The sequence below is a fragment of the Neltuma alba genome, unplaced genomic scaffold (genome assembly GCF_004799145.2).
Source record: "Neltuma alba isolate B1F8T4 unplaced genomic scaffold, ASM479914v2 tig00011406_pilon, whole genome shotgun sequence".
Classification (NCBI taxonomy): domain Eukaryota; kingdom Viridiplantae; phylum Streptophyta; class Magnoliopsida; order Fabales; family Fabaceae; genus Neltuma; species Neltuma alba.
In genome coordinates this window covers 17632-37987 of record NW_021636093.1, presented here as the reverse complement: position 1 = coordinate 37987, position 20356 = coordinate 17632, and the positions used below count along the sequence as shown (strand labels likewise).

Here is a 20356-nt window from a genome sequence, read left to right as displayed (position 1 = left end):
AATCCCCTTTTTTTTGTCGTTTCCTTATCTTATGAAGTATTTTGTGAATGTGGTGAATTTTCCCAAGGATTTTTTTTTTTTAAAACTCAATGAATCAAAATCCACGTAAGCATGGGGTTAATCCGATGGTTCACCCATAGCCCACCCAATATGGCAGACCAGTTCAATTTTAGCCCACCTGTTATGTCCAGGTTTTGGGCCGGCCCAACTTGATCGAGTACAAGAGCGTACTTCATTCGCACCTCATATTTTTTGGGCCAAATAATCATATTTTAATTGAGCTGTATTGTTTAATTGTTTTACATCTATAATTTATAAAAATGGTAAAAGGTTAACATTAACGCGTGATTATTTTTTAAAAAGAAATACAACTTATTAGCACCTGAGATAAATTGATTTGGTGTCAACTAATATATAAAAAATAATACTAATTAATTTAAATATCTCAAGAACACATGCATAAAAAGAATATTTCTATAATTTCAAACAGATACATAAACAATAGTCTTTAATAACCTCAAATAAACACAAACTTTCCGTTCCTTATTTTTGAGGCGGAATACATAAATGTAAAGCCATTATAGTGATAATTTTTTTCTTTTTAATTTTTTGGAATCACTCAAACTTAAAGCCCTTATTTAATTTAAGAGAACTTTAAAACCGAGATTGCTTAAATCACCTATTGTTGGTAGATTTTGAATAATTCTAATGAAGTTCACACAGATAAATTATTTGATTTTCATTTTTTTTTTCATTTTTTGTTGAGATGAATTTTGGCAAGTTGAGCAACATTGGCAGCCTCCTTAATAGCATTGAAAACAAGTGGGGCTTTGGCTAAAGCTGCTTCTTCTTCTTCATTGAGTTCATACTGAATTGTTGTTTTGAGGATGCTTGAGTCTTCTCCTTTCTCTTTTACTTCAAACTGAATTTTGAACAAAGTAAACCCTAATTGCAAATATCCTCCTTCAATAAGCTCATTTTCTTTTATTCGATTTTCATTGTCCAACTTTGTGACCTTCTCTTTGGTAAAAGTTATCCCCAATTTACCTATTTTAAGAAAACATAGGGAAGAAGAGAAATTAGGGTTTGGTCGTTGTATAATACTAACAACAACAATAACATCAATAAATTGATTGACTTATAAATTCCTATATTTAATATTTTAATCAAATTGGGTCAGGTTCGGCTAGGTAAATTTTCACAACAATAACTTTTCTTTTGGTGAATGCTATATTTGTGCAATTTTTTTTTTGGTGAAAGCATACCTTTGATCCTCTAATTTTGCATAAAAATTTTTAATTTGATCTCTTAATTTTAAATTTATTATTAGTCTCAAATGATAATTTTTGTGGCAATCATTATTACTTTTAAGAAACTAAATTTATTATGGTAACATTTGAGAATGTTTTGTCAAAATTTATAATTTTAGTATCTATTTTTGTAATTAATAAAATTAACGGTGCTAAGGTTAGACAACTGAAAAATCACTTCACAAAAATTTAATGACCAAAATAAAACCTTACGTAGAATTAAATTATCTAAAGTGCAGTTTTACCCCTTCTTTTTATTAATTTGAGATTTTCATTTAATATTTTATAATCAATTACTTATATACTAGATTTAACTAAAATAATTAGGATTCCTAGCCCAGTCACAAATCATACCTCAAGGCCTTGGGCTGGGCTCTGTGTAATTAAAACATGCTCAATAAGAAAACTGACGATTGTGTAAAAATTACAACTGACAATTTCAACCCAAAAAAAATGGTGTAAAAACACCCGACGTAATTCATAAATGGGATAATTAATTCAGAGGTCCTTATAATTTAACTTGATTTTGAATTAGGTGCCTGAACTTTTTTTTTCATTTTATTACATCCTTTTACTTTTCACCGTCATATATGTCAGTCCTTGCAGTTAAATACTGAGTAACACCGTTTTCATTAGCCCGTTAAGCGTTAAGTCTGACCGAACGCTCTTTCCCTCCCCTTCTCTCAATGCTCAACATCATCTCCTTCCACACCATACTCCCGATTGTAAATGCTAATGCACAATTGCTTCGAGGATCTGCTTCATGGTGGAAGTGGCCCCAGTCTCTAGCAAGGGACGGTCAATGATGTGGTCAAGGAGATTTAGGAGCTCGCAAAGCTAGAGAACAATAGAGGAAATTGCCGTTGTTGAAGATGTCAAAAATCTGAGGAATATGAGGGTATGGGGAAGAGAGCCATGTGGTTGGGTTCATTTTGTAGGTAGTCACAATATGGAGGGAATTGGTGAGAAGGCGCTCTTCGATGAATTTGCAGGCAAAGAAGTCATTAGAGATGGGGTAGAAGAAGTGGAAGACAGTGTTGAACCGGCCATGACTAGTCTTTGGGCATAACTGTAACTCGCCTTTAAGTACTCAGAGTGATTAGCACTTTTGTTAAGTAAAAGACTATGTTCGGCTCTGTTTCAAACACAAAAAACAGAGGCCCTCAAAACTTCAATGGAACACCAATAGTTCTCACTTAAGAGTGATGAGTGTGTAACTAGCAAATGAATAGCTCTAACTAGCAAGCCACGAATTCGATAGGGTACAGTTCTCTTGACCTCACTAAGATTATACACACACACTCGAACAGAGAGAGAGTGAGTGATCGTCATTGTAAACAGTTTTGATTTAGTTCTTTGGCTATAGCTAATAAGTGGGGAGGTTTGCATGAATCTTTTTTGCGCAAACGATAGAGTATGAAAAGATTTTTACTCGATAGAAAATAAAAGCAATAAACCAGTATTGAAAAACAAAAGCAAGTAAAAGTGACATCCCTTAAAGTCTTCTAAACTCCATCCATCGTTATATTTTAGCCAGAAAAAAAAGTCAAAGAGGGTCCCTAACTTTACAACCGAGAAAGGAAAGGTTTTTATGGAGAGGTTGGATGGGGATCGGAAGAATGATGGTGAAGGAAATGAAGGTGAAGGAAAGAGCAGATCTTCATCAAACATGTTTGGCTAGTGGAAATTTTTAATGGTGTTAATCAAATCTAACGGTAAGGACTGAGGAATATAGCTATAAAAAGTTAAAAGGAGTCAATAAAAAGAAAAAAAATTCTAGGGACCTGATTCAAAATTGAACAAAACTATAAATACCTTCAAATTAATTTTTCCGTCATAAATTTATATGTTTGACTTGTAACTATTCTAGAAGGATTTGCAAAAAAGATAAAATTGTTTTCCTAATTATGTGGTATAGGTTTAAATGAAATTTGTTTAGAAGCCTTATGATAGTTATAAATTTCAAGTCAAACTTGGAAAGTTACAAACTTCTCCAATATACATGCATAAATTCTCTAAAGAATATATTAGTAATAAATCAAATTTAGGAAATCTATTAATACAATTAATTTCCTCACCTAGTTCTTGTCTGTAATCGTTCATTATTGTGTTATTATTGACTTTCTTGCTCTCTTCTTCAACATTAAAACAATTGAATATAATTAGAACAAAAAGAAGAAGAAGAAATAATGAAATATATGTACCGGGGAGTAGAGTTTTAATGAGGATAGTTCCAAGTCCACCATCACCTTCAACGAGTTCCACCTTCCGAAACAAATTTGGTAATTCTTTCTCGAGGAATTTTCCAAGTCGAAGTGTACCATAGAGATCCCACGCCTCCCTCGCTGGCACCCCCAATTCCGGCTCATGTTCAACACTCCCATGCATGTTGATTTTCTCAAACTCTTTGTTCAAAAATATGAATGTTAGCTGTGGCGGTTGTTCTTTTAAAAACTTATTTAGATTAAATTAAATAATTTATTTAAAAGATTAATCATAATAGAAAAAACCTTAAAATTATAAAATCACTATTATAGTTAAAAGAAATAAACTTATATCACGAATAATATCAATAATTAATTGAAGTGTTGGACTTCTAAAATCCAGAAATACTATTCAATCATTAGCCTAAACAAAACTCATGCTTTAAAATATATGAACCGTTAAATCATTTTAAAATAAGCTATGGAATCCACTAATTAAAAGTCAACACTTTCAAAAGAGTGTCACATCCAAAGTTTTAGAAGCCTCTGGCTTTTTAACAGCCCCCCGTATCAGAGTATAGTAATCAAAAGTATTAGTTTACAGCATTAAAGTAGATAAGCCTTATGTGGCAATATGTAATAAATCAGTACATAAGACAAAAGAAGAGAGGCTATGGAAGTTATAACAACACACTAAGCATCTGGAGCTTTCCCCCGTCACTTGAACTATCAGCTGAAGATAGCAGAAACCACGGGTTGAGACAAAAGTCTTAATAACTAATTTTCCAACTCATCATACATATTAACATGTGCTTGTCAGACGTCAAGTGAAACAATTATTAATTTTCAAGGATTATAGATATATCAATAAAAATATAAATCACGTATAGCAAGATAATTTCAATCATTTAAATCCTCACTATGGGGGCTAACACACAAGCCACATAAATTTATCCCTTACTATGAGGGATCAATCAGACATATAGGTATATTCCTCACTATGAGAGACGAATAAGTAGCCAAAAAGGCATATCTCTCACTATGGAGGACAATGAAAGCTAACCAATGTGCACCAATAGCAGCTTTACCATGTGATAGAACATAATTCAACTCAAAATCCAAATAATAATCAATTAATCACAATATAACAAGAAATGCCTCAATCTTTTTTTAATATAATCCATAAGATATTAATAATATATTTTTCTAAACTTCTCAATCATAATTCCAAAAGTCTCACAGAACAAATTTTCATAACCCAAAAGTTATAACATAGTCATTCAAATTCTAAATAGCACATCATTATTCTAAAATAGTAAAATACTCACACATAATATATTAGCATATATAACAAGTAGAAAGTAGTTTCTTCTCACCAAAACAATAAAAAAGATGACCACAAGGTCAATCTCGTGTTCAATCAATAATTAATCTACACAATTAATATGACCGCATACTAATATAAGCTAATTAATTAATTAAGCTCATATATTTTAGTTAAATTTCTAATTTAATTTAATTTTATAAAATTTTTAATTTATAAGTTAAGTTTCAAACTTAAAAAATTCTCTAATAATATATTCTCAACATTTTTAACATTTTGAACTAATTAAAATCTCAATAATATGTCAAATAACCAGATAAATTATTTAACTAAATTTTAATCAGTAAAAATATGATAATTCTCCTGTCTTTAATATAAGATATATTTAACTAATTTAATTAGATTAAAAAAAGTAGGCAGGTTAGTTAATTATAAGAAATATGATATATTTTTCCTAAAACACCATAATCATCTTCTTTAATATTTTCTCTTTCTCTTCTTTCCTACTTGATTATGGTTGAAGAAAGTTCATAGAACTAATTTAGAAAAAATTGATAAATATGAGAAATAATTTTTATATTTAGGACTAAAATCAAGTTAACAATTAGGTCTTATATTAAGGACCAGAGAGATATATCATAAATAATAGATTTTTTTAAAATTAAAAATTAATTTTTAAATATTAAACCAATAAATGGACAAATCTAAACTTGTAAAAATGATTTACTATAGTACATCTACAATATGGTTAACACTCATTAAAACTCAAAACTTACTCCACACCTAAAGTTTAAAATTTTCTCTAATAACTATAGTAATACTATCATTAGAAAGGTTAAAATATATAGAAAATATTTATAAAGAAAGTTTCATAAAAAGAAGTAATTTTATATACCTAAACTATCCTCAAAACTTATCCTCTTCCTCACTAAGACTCTTGATATGCTCCTTACTCTCTCTCCCGCACTCTCTCTCTCTCTCTGTTGCACCTGATGGAAAACTGAATTGTGGGGTATATATAATCCCCCACACATTTATTAGGGGAGCTCCTCGTAATAAATTCTTTCCTCACTCTCCACTGAAAGTTTGATGGAAAGTTATTTCTTTTTTTTTAATAAATAAAATATTATTATTTTATAATAATATAATATAATATTATTTATTTTATTTATTTTTATTTTATTATTATTATTTTCTTACATAAATCCTGAAATAAAATTTAGGATATTACACTAGTTAGCTTGTGATGCTTTTTATTTGCTTTTGAGATGTGCCGTTTATATAGGACCTGAATGGAAGAGTTTTTGGAGACAAATATTATAATACCTCTGATCCTTCATATAAGAACTAATTTGATATCTAACTTAGTCCTAAATATAAGATCCCAATTCATTTTATTTTTCATATTTATTCATTTTTATTAAGGTAGTTATTATAGTAGTTACATATATTAAAAGTTTCATCATATGATAGTTTTAGCTAATACACATGATTACCAATGGTCTTTTAAGAAAAATAATACTTATTTATTATAAGTAACTAGCTTAAAGTCTGTTTGAAATCACGTTTATAAACACTTATAAGTATGTTTTATATAAGCTGAGACAACTCCTTTCACATACTTACTTCGTATTCTGTAAATCGCTATTGAAAATTTGTTTATAAGTCATTCCAAATGGACCATCAACAAATTTTCTTAATCTAATTAAATGAGTCAACTCGTTTTTATATTAAGAACTGATACGTAGTATTTAGAATCGTTAGATTTCCAATTTGTTCACCATTGCTCCATAACATTTAATTTCCAACTAAAATCGTTTAATGTTTCCTACACTTTTTGAGAAGTATTGTGTGGATGTCGTGAATCATGCCAAAGATCCTTTCACTTATCAAAATTTGTTGAAATTATTTTCTAATGTTTGTCCACCCCCATATGAAAGATTTCTTGTACCGAGCCAAAGCCGATGAACTTGTAGTAATCTAAATATTTGTCCATCCTCACATGAAAGATTGCTTGCTTGTACCAAGCCAAAGCCGATGAACTTAATTGTAATCTAATGTCAAGAAAGCTCGCTCATAGATAGAAAGTAGTGAGTTTAGGGAATGTTTGGATAAAAACCAAATTATAGTTATAGAAGTGATTTTATGAAGTTTAAGATAAATATATGAGAAAATTTTTTTATTTACGTAAAAATATTTTTTTAAAGTGCTTTTGAGAACTTCCAATCTCATTTATATCCTTAAATTATTAGTACCTACCTTTCTCGTTTAAAAATAGAAAATCAATAAAAATGCTTAGTTTGAAACCCAGAAATTAAAGTTTATAGACTGAGTTATAGTTGGTCACAGTTGAGAGAGTAAGTAGAAATTGGATTAAAATTTAGAAGATTAAAAAACTTAATTTTTCATGTATACACACACACACACACTCATATACAAGGCAATGAAAGATTAATAAAGGCTATAAAAGGCATGATAAGAAGAAGAAAGCAACAACGATAATTAGACAAGTCAGATTAAATCGCGAATTACTTCGATTTTTTTAGTTATCATGAAGTTAGCTTTATATCCGAGAAGATTCTTAACAATATTAATGATGATAATAATATAAAAACAAAATAACAATGATAATCTGTAAGGTGTGGTCAAATCTTGGAACATTTCAAATTGTATATGTTATGAATTATCTTGAAATCATTTTTATTTAATAGGAGTAAAATTAAAATAACAAGATAAGGGAGTTGATTAGCTTAAAATTATAAATTCCAAAGGGTTATATTAAGTTTTCCTTTCCTGCACTCATTTTTTTAACTAGGCACATATATTCTTCTATTAGAGACAGTACCGTTTCAAGTATTTTTGGGCATTAATGTAGGAGTCTCTCATAGTAAAAAGCCGAACATTAATTGGAAACATTATAAGAAACTAAATTATTTCATTAGACCCTAACTTCATTGGTATATCCTACACTCATTTTCTACTCCTTCATGAGCCGTTAAGCCCAACTGCAAAGGTTGGTGTACCTACTCTGTTTTTGTTTTTTCCTTCTTGTCTCTACCATAAGCCACTCCCTTCTTCCTTCTAATTTTCATTGTCTTCTCTCTCTCTTAATTATAACATTTTTTGTTTTCTTCTGACAAAATTATTCATAGTTGTCGTTATGTGTTTCCTCTTTTTGGAAATTATTGTGTGGATGTAACGAATATTTCTGAAAGATTTTTTTATTTTTTATTCATTTTAGCTCTTGCCGAGCATTTCTCTCCTGTGAAAGATGGGATGCATAGTTGTTATTATTTGTTTCCTCTTTTTGGAAATTATTGTGTGGATGTAACTAATATTTCTGAAAGATTTTTTATTTTTTATTCATTTTAGCTCTTGCCTAACATTTCTTTCCTGTGAAAGATGGGATGCACACGCTTCGTTTGGTAATTTAGACAAAATTTAAATCCATTTGCTTATATTTATTAAGTTTAATTTTTCATTCACATATTGTTATGTGTGATTTACATTATTAATAATGGTTATGAAATTTTATCAATGTGATTTTTTACTTTTGAGATAATTCCGTGGCTTCAAATTTGATCGGAGAATTGGATCTACTAATATAAGAAAACAGCCTTTTGTCCTTAGAACCTAACTATTTACTATGATTTTTTTTTGGGAAAAAAATAAGATAATTTTTTAATTATTTTTAATTGAGCCTAAGTTAGTATATACTTTACATATATAATTCTTTATAAATAAATAATCAAATTATTTTTCGATTGTTTGTCACTAAAACCGATCACTCTTAATAGTGAATACATCAAAAATGTTCTAAGGCGAATATTCAATCATCTCAGTGGTAGCAAATACTAACGTCTGATAATTTTTGATTTTTTGCTGAAATATTTTTCAAAATTCTAGTATAATAATCTCAGCAATAATGTTTGAAAAGTTACTTTGTTTTTTAAAAATATATTGGCAGAACATTTATTTTCCAATAATTATTTCTCTTTTTCATATATACTCTTATTTTCATGAAAATAGGACAAAAGTATCACGTCATATTAGGAGGCTATAATTAGCTAAACATACGATACTATAGGGGTGTTTACAGGACAGGACGACATCGGGATGGGTGGTGAACAGGGACAGGACCGGACTCCATCCCGTCCCGTCCCTTTTTTTTTTTTTTCCCCTTCGGTTTTGGACCTTATTCAATTTTTTTATTGGGCTTGTGACTTTGTTTCTTTGATTTTTTTTTGGGCCTTGAAAGTCTAGATCATAATTTAATTTGGGCCTTTGAATGACATATTGACTTTTAAATGTGACAAAAAGGCCTCTGGGTCACATATTATTGCTTCGAAAATAAAAATTAATTAGACTGTAAGCATCTCCTGCATGTCCCTGCGTGAAGTAGAGTTGGCGTGGGGAGAGACACAGTGAGAATTAATAAGTCAGCTCGAGGATCCCTCGTATGCTATCAGGTCTCTCAAATACAAGAAAATTAGTTGCAGGAGCATGGGAGTCTTATAATTTTGACAGATTGGGAGATTGCATAAGGAGAGCACCCTTCTTACCTTAGTGATTGAAAAGGTAGGGATCAAGAGTTGAAGGCTAAGTAGACTCGAAGAAGAAGGAAGAGGGTGGGAGGGAGACCGGAATGTGACAATGAGGCGCTGGCCCAAGAAAATTAATCGGTGATCTCGTCGGGAGAGTGAGCACGAGCTGGTGATAGACAATGACGAGCGTAGTTGGAGTCGCATGGCACGAGATGCCAAGATGAGAGGGAGATCTGTAGGAGTAGAAGCCATCACTCAAGAGCTCTGAATGGTATTAGAAATTAGGGCAAGGGAGTGGTCTTCGTCAAATTATCAAAATATTTGCAAATTTTTTTTAAAAAAATTATATACCACGGGACGGGACAACCTTGTCTTGTGTCTCATCCCGTCCCGAAAATTTTTGTCTTGTCTCATCCCGTCCTAGAATCATTAGGACCTATTGGGATGGGACAATTTGAACTACGACACTATATGGAGTAGCTATTGTGGACTTATTTCAAATTATCAAGAGATAAAAAAGATCTTTGGGTAGAAACCAAATCATAGTTTTATAAATGATTTCATGGTATATGAAGTAACTAAATAAAAAAGTTTATTTTGATTTATGAAAAAATATTTTTAAAAAGTATTTTTGGGATGTTTCAAACACCCAAAAATATGTTTCGAGTTAACTAATTGAAGATAGACAAAATTTTTGCATAATCTCAAGCACAAACTAGCATGAAGTACAATAAATTTTCGATAATTTCCACCAAATTAAAACATAAATAATAATATTTGTTAATCTCAAACGTGCACGCCAAGATATGCCATGCATTTGATGATGTCATATATTTTGGGGTGAAATCCTCAGTTTATTACATCGATAGTATTGACGCTGCCCCTAACATGTTTTTAGCAATAGCAAGTGACCTAAGGTATGTATGTAAATATTGGTTTCTTATGAACCAAAAGCTTCGGGGTTTAGTAACATTAAATACGCTGATATAGAATAATGATACAGGTAAATACTTTAAACGTCAACGAATACTTTCAGACAATTTGTTAGGCAGAGAAAAGAATATATAAAGTGAATCTAATAAAATGCTTTTATACTTCATTATCAGTTCCCTGTGTCTTCTTGCCCCAAAACAGTTCTCATTCTCTCTGTCTATTTCTCTTAGTTTATGGCAAGAGAACTTATATTTGATGGTGATGATAAAACACAAAATGAAATATATTCACCAAAAGTTATTTTAATAACACTTCCAGTTCCTCCATCACCTTCAACAAGCTCCACCTTCAGAAACACATCCGGCATTGTAGCCAAAAAAAAGAAAAAAGAAAAAAAGAAGAATCCGGCATTTCTTACTCGACAAATTCTCGAAATCACAAGGTGCCAAAGAGAAACCACGCCTCACTCACCGGCCGACATGCCGTGCTGAAGAGATCCCACGCCTTCCATGCCAGACATGAGTACTTTTTTTTGCGTTGGCATCTGGTATCTTGAGTCAAGCCATCTTTCGAGCACAATAACGGGCTCAAACTAATCCAAATCGAGAGATGACAAGAACCATTAAGGTTGGTGTCTCTGACCCCTAAGATGGGACATTTTTAGGTCTCAAACTCAAGACTTGCGGTTAAGTTAGAACAGTCCCATCCAACTGATCTAATCGTTGAGGTTACATGAGTACCTTCTTCTCTCCGCCAAATATAAACGCTTCTTCTCTCCGCCAAATATAAATGCTTCTGTTGTTTTGGATGAGTGGCATTTTTCCAAGTTGTGTGGGTTATATGCTCAAAACAAAAAAAAATCACGCGAGGAAAAGTCTTGTAAGGTACCTAGCACAATTCTAATTTGTGTGGTCACAATATGCCTCGCTAAGATTTTTTCCCCCCAAAATTTGTAGTCCAGTTTATTTGTTACTCTCAGGCATATGTGTGGATGTACGTAGGAAATTTTATTTTCTAACCGTACACAAGTTGTTTATAAAAACAAAAATAAATTGCACTGATTTCTAGGTCTTGAGAAAATTAGGAAAAGCTCTCTAATTAAAAATTTATTTATGAGAGGATTTGATAAATTTTTACATGCAAAAACTACTAGTTCTCTACAGATTTTATATGCACAGATTAGAGAAATTCTTGTATGCTCCGGAAGTACTAGCTCACATCAACTCTGACCAATTACAAAATAACAACTCATTCAGTTTTAATCCTACTTGGCCGTCCACATAAACGGCGCCACAGGAAACGCAATTCCTATACTTGCCCTTGACTTCTCCCGTCACCGCCATTATTTACTCTTCTTTGCTGCATTATTCCTCTTCTGTCACCCATGAAACCTTGCTCCTCCATTTGCATTTGCATCGTACAGACTTGCACATGATTTCAACCTTAGAAATTCCTTTTAACACAAAAGCACCTTCACCACAAAAGCAAATCCACACACACGCATGCCTTCTGCCCCCATTCCTATGAAGAGAATAATGAGAACGAGAAACCTTTGGCCCTCCAAGCAGTTACCCACAAAACCCAAAAAGCCAAGGCCATGAAGGAATCAATTAAACAATGTCTAAAATTTATAAAGTTCAGAATCTGGGAAAAGCCTTGAGAAGAAAATGAAAGGGAAGGAAGGGAAAAAGAGACGAATCCAATGACTTGGTGACGACCTTTCCGATAACACTGCAATTCGCGATCAGTGCGAGAAACCAATTGATTGTTTATTGGTGGTGAAGGGGTGACCTTAGGAAAAACCAATTCGTGGTCGGTGTCGCATAAGAAGAAGGAGGAGGTGGTGTGGGAGGGTGATTGACTCTGAGAGAGAGAGAGAGAGAGGAATGGGGTTGCCTGGAAGGAGGAGGACAAAAAGGTAGGGGTAGGGAACGCGAAAGAACGATGGTGACTAGAGAAGCCAAGTGAATAGATGAAGATCACGTTCCTGTAGCGCCGTCAATCATCCGTTGATGAGAAGAGCTAGCCAGGATTAAAATTGAATGAGGTGTTATTTTTTGATTGGTCAGAGTTTATTTGAGCTGGCATTCCAAGAGCGTGCAAGAATTTCTCGACAGATTATTGTTACCTGACCTTCTTACCAATGAAATTTTTAATGGGGTTTTCTCCAATTTCCCCTCTTTTAAACTAATAATATTATTAAAATCTCCAACAATTATGAAATTGTTGAAAATATGAGCCAGAGCAGACTTTTTTAATAACGAAAAATCATTCACTGCTTGATAGGATTATTTTTGATAAAATATCACATCACCATTTTGTCGAAATATGTCACAAAAATATACATAAAATATCACATCATCTGTTTTAATTAAATGGCAAGCTGAATAATTCCAGTCAAATCACAAAAACACAATAATTTTGGATAATTTTACGTGCCGACACACTAAAAACAAGTGCACACATAAATTTCATATGATTATTTTGCTACATAGAATCCATCCATAGATATAAGGATAATAATTTTTTTAGTTCCCAAAATTGGATCTCATTTTAATTTGATTTTTTCAAATTTGAAACCAGTATTTTGAGCCTTGAATCAAAGTTTTAGAGACAAAAGAAAAATACTATTTCAGGGATAAAAAATCTTTAGGTGGATCAAAATAAAGGCAAATTTCTGGATCAAAACCAAAATGACATCAAATTTCAGGAACTAAAAATGATATTAACTCATGAATATGTATAAAAAAAGCTAATTAAAGCTACACATATATTGGATTCAAACCTCATAAGATAAAGGAAGTTTTATCCTAATTAAATACACATAAATGTGGTTTATTTTGGTGTATCTGCAAGTTTGTTTTTGTTGAGATGTTGTTTGGCAACTTGAGCAATGTTGGCCAGAGCTTGAATGGCATTGGAAACAATAGAGCCATTCTCAGAAGCCTCTTGCTCGAGTTCATACTCAACTGTTGATTTCACAATGCTTGAATCTTCACCTTTCTCTATTATGTGGAAGCGAACCCTAAACAGAGTAAACCCTAATTCCAAATATCCTCCTTCAATTACCTCAGTTTCCTTTATTCGGTTCTCATTGTCAACCTTTGTGAACTTCTCTTTGTAAAAAGTTGGCCCCAGTGTACCTATTTAATCTCACACGATCAAAGAAATTGCAATTATTAGCAAGGAGTATAAAAAAGTATATATCATACGCAATTTTTTTTTTTGTGTACAATTATATGATATCTAAGATTGTTGTATCATATTTGAGTATCGTTGCGATCTAATTTTATCAGCAAAAATTTATTTATTTATAAGATGGAATTAATCAAGTCAATTCCGATTAATTAACTATTATTAGTCTATATAAGACTGAACTGATTAATTTGTGGAGATCAAAGAAGCTAAATAAGTTATTTTAACGTACTTATATTTATCTTTTTTTTTTCAAAATAATTTACTTGACTTATAAAGTGATACTCCTTTGATCCTTAATGTAGGAACTAATTAGGAAGTTGATGTTGGTATACTAGGTAAGACCTATTTTATATATTTATTAATTCTTTTCCAAATTAATCCTATTGATGTTACTCCAACATTACTCAAGTAGGGGAGAGAGAGAGAGGGAATTAAGGAAGATACTTAGGATGTTTTAGAAAAAAAATATATCATATTAACTAATTCAATTAATATCCTCAATCTATTTAAATTAGTTAATTAGATCTTATATTAAGAACTGGAAGAATATATAATAATTTAGTGATACACATAAGTATTTCAGATAGATCATGTAACATTTGACATAATTAAGTAATTTATTTAACTGCTTTAATTCTCAAATTAAACAATTGGATCTTATATTAATGATTGAATATAGCTAGCATAACATTCTGGATAAAAGTTGGCCCTAATGTACCCTACATAATATTTTTCTAGCTATAAATTATAAAATCTCGATGAATTTAATTAGATTGGCTATTGAAACAACAACGAGAGCATGTTGTTATTAAATATTATAGAGTAATACTACCTCATGTTCCTAAAATAATAATTAATTGGGGTTGAATTCGAGCATTCATACAAGACTTTAATTTACTTTGTCTCTTATATTTACTATTTTTTTCTAAATTATTATCTCCATTAGCTGCATATGTTTTGCTTCAAGCAATGTTAAATGATTTAACAGGATAAGTTTGGGAAAACCAACACAACATAAGTTTAACAAATAACCAATTTAATTAATTTTCTTAACTTACTTAAATTAGTTAGTTAGATAGTATATATTTACCAGGTACGAATGTTAATTTGATGACAGTTCCAACTCCTCCATCTCCTTCAACAAGCTCCACCTTCTGAAACAAACTTGGCATCTCTTTCTCAACAAGTTCTCCAAATCGAATCGTGCCGAAAAGGTCCCACGCCTCGCTCGCCGGGACTCCCAACTCTAGCTCATGCTCAAGATGCCCAGCAGCCATCTCAGATCTGCAAGATTTCTAAACACAGTATACGCGGCTTGATCTGCAGAATATGAAGTATTGTGTTTCTGTTGAGTTGCTTCTGAGTTGTGTGGTTTATATGATCACAATGAGGGTCATGTGGGGACAAATTAAATGTTTCTGGCTTTACAATCTGTGATCACAATGACTCCCTTTGATGTAAGAAATCTACGCAGCCCTCAACTTCATTTGATTTTTTCTTTCCACTATCTTTCGTTTTGTGAAGTGCGTAGCGTGTGGATGTAGTGAATTGGAAGAATATTATTGCGGAAAATAAATCAAATCAAGTCATTATTTTTATTTTATTAAAATTATATATTTTTTAAATTTTTTTGAAATACTACTATATTAACATAATCTTTATTAAATAAATTATGTTATTTTTTAATTAATAATATTTACAATTATAAAAGGGAGCAGACAGAAAAAGAACATAAAAATTGTATAATCCCAAATCAGAAATTCCTACAAAAAATTATTAATTTATTGTTATTTGCAAGTTAAGTGTTTTTAAAACCTGCTAAAATGTAGAGAATTAAACAAACCTCATTTAAAATTTTGTCATTTTCAGGTTTCTTTTCGATCATTTTCTCTTTATAAAATGTATTATGGGGTGGTTTGGCTGGATTCACACTAAAAAAATATTACTTTTACGGTTTGCAAGATAAAAATTATAATTTTAGTTTAGGACTTGCCCATTTTGGACAATTTTTGGTAATTGGCCAATTTTGATCTTGGCTTAGGACTTACCCACTTTGGTTTTGCTTTTGCCTTTCATGCATACTAGCTTGTCCAATATTATAATTTTTATTGCCTTAATTTAGACATTGTCTGACATTTAGTTTTTTAAAATATAATGTAATTTTGTATTTGGTTTATAATTGGATTGATTCTGTATTATGGCTGGCTTGGTTCTATATTTTGTATGTTATATTGCTGGCTATCTTTCATAATGAAGAGGGGATGCTAAAAAAGCAGCCATTGTATTTTAAAAAGGAAAGTCACAATACTTAAACGGTCATTCATAGTAACTGTCAAGTATTGTGGGAATTACTTGACAGTTCTTTCTCAAAAACCATCAAGTATATATCACAATACTTGATGGTTTTGGAGTTAGAACCGTCAAGTAATTTCAAATATTTTTTGTGACCATAAATGACGCTAGTATAGTTGATGGTTTATAACCGTCAAATATTGATAAAATTATGAATTACTTTCATATATTTATCTCATACATAGTAAAATTATTTAAAATAATTAATACTGATACAAGCCTAACTAATACTCTTGTAATGCCCATCAGATGAGTCCATATACAAAGCCCATGAAGCCGGTCATATACAAAGCCCATGAAAAGGAATGTATAAATGTATAATTCTATCCTTAATTTATTGTTATATTGACTTTATTCCCATGGAGTATAATATATATTAATTAGGAATAAATTTAAAAATTTGTTAAATTTTAAATGGGAGTTAATAAAGTTTAAAATTTTTATTGGCCTGTATAAAATATGTTAGAAGTAACGTATAAATAAAACTAGAGGAATATATTGCTTATGATTAGTATATTTATCATCACAATCAAACATGCTCATATCAATCACAACTAGCATATCCATATCACTGACGGTCAGCACACTTGTATCTACGAGCCGTGTAAGTATATATCTATGTAATTTTAATACAATTGAAACCAGATTTATTTGCAAAAGAAAAATAGAGATTTATATAACGTTCTCGATAAAAATTAGTTTCAAGTTCAAAGTAACTTGAGGATACTCTAAACTAGAAAAAAAAAAAAAGCCACCAATTTAAACATGGAATACTAATCATCAGTTGGGTTGATCGGCTAGCTTGTTTTTGTTGAGATAAGCTTTGGCCATTTGAGTAATGCCTGCTAGGGATTGAATTGCGTTAGAAGCAATAGGCGCATTGGCCAAAGCATCTTCCCTGAGTTCATATTCAACTGTTGATTTGATGATGCTCGATTCTTCTCCTTTCTCTATCACATGAAAACGAATTCTAAACACAGTAAACCCTAATTCTAAGTATCCTCCTTCTACTACCTCAGTTTCTTTGATTCGATCCTCATTGTTTACCTTTGTGAACTTCTCTTTGTAAAATGATGGCCCTGGCGTACCTAATCAATCGAACTCATATCACCCAAATTACTCAATGCAATTAATATTAGGATAAGGATAACTTTGAAAAAGGCACAAAAATATCCATCAAATATACTACCTCTAGTCCTTAATATAATAATTTGTTTGACTTTTATTTTGATCATAAATATAAGACCCCAATCTACTTTGTCTCTCATATTTATTTATTTTTTTCTAAGGCAGTCCCTTTAATAATAACAGTTTTAATCAATTCACTTAATTAGCAAGCATATTTTTGAAAAGACAATACATATTTAGTATAAGTAACTAACTTAATTAGTTTTCTTAATTTACTCAAATTAGTCAACTAGCTCTTATATTAAGGATCAAAAGTAGTATATATGCATATCCCAATTCAAGACCTCCTACTCGACCTCGTCTAAGCGCGGTAAAGTTTCTAAAAACTAGTTTTAAGTTTTAATTTTGTAGTAAAATTACCTAAATGACTTTAATTTGAAATTCAAATGATAACAACAATCTAAATAATTTCAAGAAAAAAATTCTTGCTGAATATCAATGGCGGCAAGAATAGTTTAACAAGTATAACAAGAACCTTAACTTGTTAAATGGCAACTAATTATGTCACAAAGCGTAATTAGGTCATTTCACAACAAAACTTAATTCCAGTAGAATAAAATCGAGCGAGATACTTACCAGGTACAAACGTCAATTTGAGGATGGTTCCAACTCCTCCATCACCTTCAACAAGTTCCACCTTCTGAAACAAACTTGGCATCTCTTTCTCAACAAGTTCTGCGATCCGGATCGTGCCGAAGAGATCCCACGCCGTGCTTGCCGGCACGTCGAGCTCTAGCTCATGCTCAAGTTTCCCAGACATGTTCTCCCTTTGATTTTCTGCACTCACTAGCTTCTTCTAATCCAAAATAGGGTGCGTATTCTGAGTCTTTTGTGATTTATATGCTCGCAATGAACGATAAATAGCGACAAATCTTAGGAATTGCTAATCACAATGCCCCCTTAAGATTCCCGGAATATGCTGTACAAACCAATCTTTATTTGTGTTTTCTTTCTTCTTCTTTTTTTTCCTTCTAATTATGTTGTCAAGTAGTGTGTGGACGTATATGAAATGGGAATAACGGTAATAACAACGAAAACAACAATAACAATAATACTTCTCTGAAATAGGATAGAGAAAGAATATATTTTTTAGTCCTATTAATGAGGCATTGAGAAATTTTTTTTGTATGGATGTACAATTTTACCTTTTATTTATTATTGTGTTGATTTTATTAAAATGAGATATAATGCATACTACCTCCGGTGCTTAATATAATAACTCGTTTGATTTTTATTTTAGTTCAAACATAAGACTCCAATCCACTTTGTCTCTCATATTTATTCATTTTTTCTCAAAACAGTTCTTGTAATAATAGTAATTCTAACCAATACACTTAGCAAGGATATTTTAGGAAAAATAATATCTATCTATTATAAATAACTATCTTAACTAGTTTTTTTAATCTATTCAAATTAGTCAACTTGCTCCTATGTTAAGGACCGGAGCTAATATTAAATAGGGATAAAGTTGAAAAGTTGTTGAATTTTAAATGCGAGTTAATAAAATTTAAAATTTTTCTTGATCTATATAAAATATGCTGGAAGTGGCTTATAAATAGGACCGGAAGAGTAGATATTATAAGACTCCCTCCGGTTCCAAAGATAAAATCCATTTTGTAGTATATTTAATTTACATTACAAAATAAGCCTTATGTTTAGGATTGGAGGAGAAATAATTTTTGTCAAGTAGTGCGTGGACGTATGTGAACTGGGAATAATAATTCAAAAGAACAAGTAAATAATAATCTTTGCCGACGATCTGCGCGTGCGCCTGTAGCTAGCATGGTACCAGCCAAAAACTGAATTTTTCACTTTCGAAACTTGTACAGAATTCCTTGTAAAAAACGTAAATTATTTATGGACTTCTTCTATAAAGGACAAATTACGCGGACTTGTAAAAATTTTGTTCACACAGTGCCAATCTTTTCGGTCCATGTTTTTGAAATTAGTACAAGCTTTTAATGAAAATGAAAATAATTATGTTGATGTCTTAGGTCTATACGTATACACAAATCTCTTTTCTATCTTAATGCCAGTTTGTATGTATTTTGAGAATTAATTTAATTTTTAGTTCCTGTCTAACCTCATTTTTGTTTTAATCCTTAAAATTTGAAACTAGTGGTTTTTATCCCTGAAATTTAATTTCATCTTAGTCGCAGCTCTATAGATTCCCCGCCCTTAAAACAGTGTTTTTTATCCCTGTAAATAAGGACCGAAACTAAAATGATGTGAGATTTCAGAAATCAAAATTGAAATGAAGTTAAATTTTTAGAGAATAAAAATGGCATTAACCAATATTTTAAAAATAAAAGAGATAGTTGAGTGATCTTAACATATATTAATAGACATACATATAATTTTTAATATCGTTTTGGAAAGACTATGCTAATAGTATAGTTTATAATAAATTTTATCATATGTTAATAATTGTTTAATATATTATACGAAGTTTAATAAATATTAAATTAAATAGTGGCAAGCACCATTATTTATAAAATGTTGTACGCCGGCTATGAAAGAGGCATAAGAATCGAACAAATGAGAGTCTGAAGCTACTCTGGAAGAGCAAAAGAGCCTCACTTATTTTGTTGGTAGTGCACGAAAAGTTCAGAAGAATTAAAAAGGATAAAACAGTTGGAAATTAAAGAGAAGTAATAAAAGAAAAGTAATAGATGTCGCACAAAATTTAACCTGAAAAAACCCCTGTGGATAGGCTAGATATGAATAGAGTTTTTAAAAGACTTAAAATACTAACATATCTCAATTACAAATATAATAGATATATAATATGCTTCCGATCCTAAATATAAGGCCTCTTTTGCAGTCGACTAATTTTTTAAAAATTAAGAAAAACTAAACAAATTACTTTAAAGTATTATATTTATTGTTTTTTTCAAAATAATTTTCCTAACGTATAAAATAATATATAATCTCTTTTGGCCAGCAAAAATAATATATAATCTAACGACGCACCTAAATATTTCTATAACTAAGTAATTTTTTTTAATTTTGTTAATCTTCTCAAATTAGTTAACTAGGTCTTATATAAATAAATAGAGGCATTATATTTTAAGTTAAAATAATCATGAATTATTGAAATAAACAATATATCATCATTACAGTCATTTATTTGATGTTTTAATCTCTATTTCAATGCGATGTGTGTGCACGCGCGCATTTACTTTTGTGAATGTAAAGAATATACTCCTTTGGTCCTGTTTATAGAGCAGAGAAAGAAGTTTTTATTGTCATATTTATAAGTCACTTCATTAAATTTTTAGCATGAATGTGCTATTTTATCCT

The 20356-nt window shown here is 30.9% G+C and overlaps 3 protein-coding genes across 3 annotated transcripts; all 3 read right to left on the bottom strand.

Moving 5' to 3' along the window:
* Positions 1–461: 461 nt before the first annotated feature.
* On the bottom strand, positions 462–4601 carry LOC114712971 (S-norcoclaurine synthase-like). The gene is made up of 3 exons (XM_028897538.1): positions 4555–4601; positions 3515–3715; positions 462–1047 (listed from the first exon to the last, which is right to left on the bottom strand). Exons 2-3 carry the CDS (start codon positions 3696–3698, stop codon positions 752–754), a joined length of 480 nt encoding a protein of 159 aa, XP_028753371.1. The 5' UTR covers positions 3699–3715; positions 4555–4601; the 3' UTR covers positions 462–751.
* An 8161-nt stretch (positions 4602–12762) lies between these two features.
* Positions 12763–14840, bottom strand: LOC114712975 (S-norcoclaurine synthase-like). The gene is made up of 2 exons (XM_028897542.1): positions 14604–14840; positions 12763–13458 (listed from the first exon to the last, which is right to left on the bottom strand). Exons 1-2 carry the CDS (start codon positions 14788–14790, stop codon positions 13151–13153), a joined length of 495 nt encoding a protein of 164 aa, XP_028753375.1. The 5' UTR covers positions 14791–14840; the 3' UTR covers positions 12763–13150.
* Positions 14841–16460: 1620 nt separating this feature from the next.
* Positions 16461–17833, bottom strand: LOC114712985 (S-norcoclaurine synthase). Its single transcript, XM_028897558.1, has 2 exons — positions 17630–17833; positions 16461–16953 (listed from the first exon to the last, which is right to left on the bottom strand). The coding sequence occupies exons 1-2, from the start codon at positions 17811–17813 to the stop codon at positions 16646–16648; spliced, it is 492 nt and encodes a 163-aa protein (XP_028753391.1). The 5' UTR covers positions 17814–17833; the 3' UTR covers positions 16461–16645.
* Positions 17834–20356: the final 2523 nt, after the last annotated feature.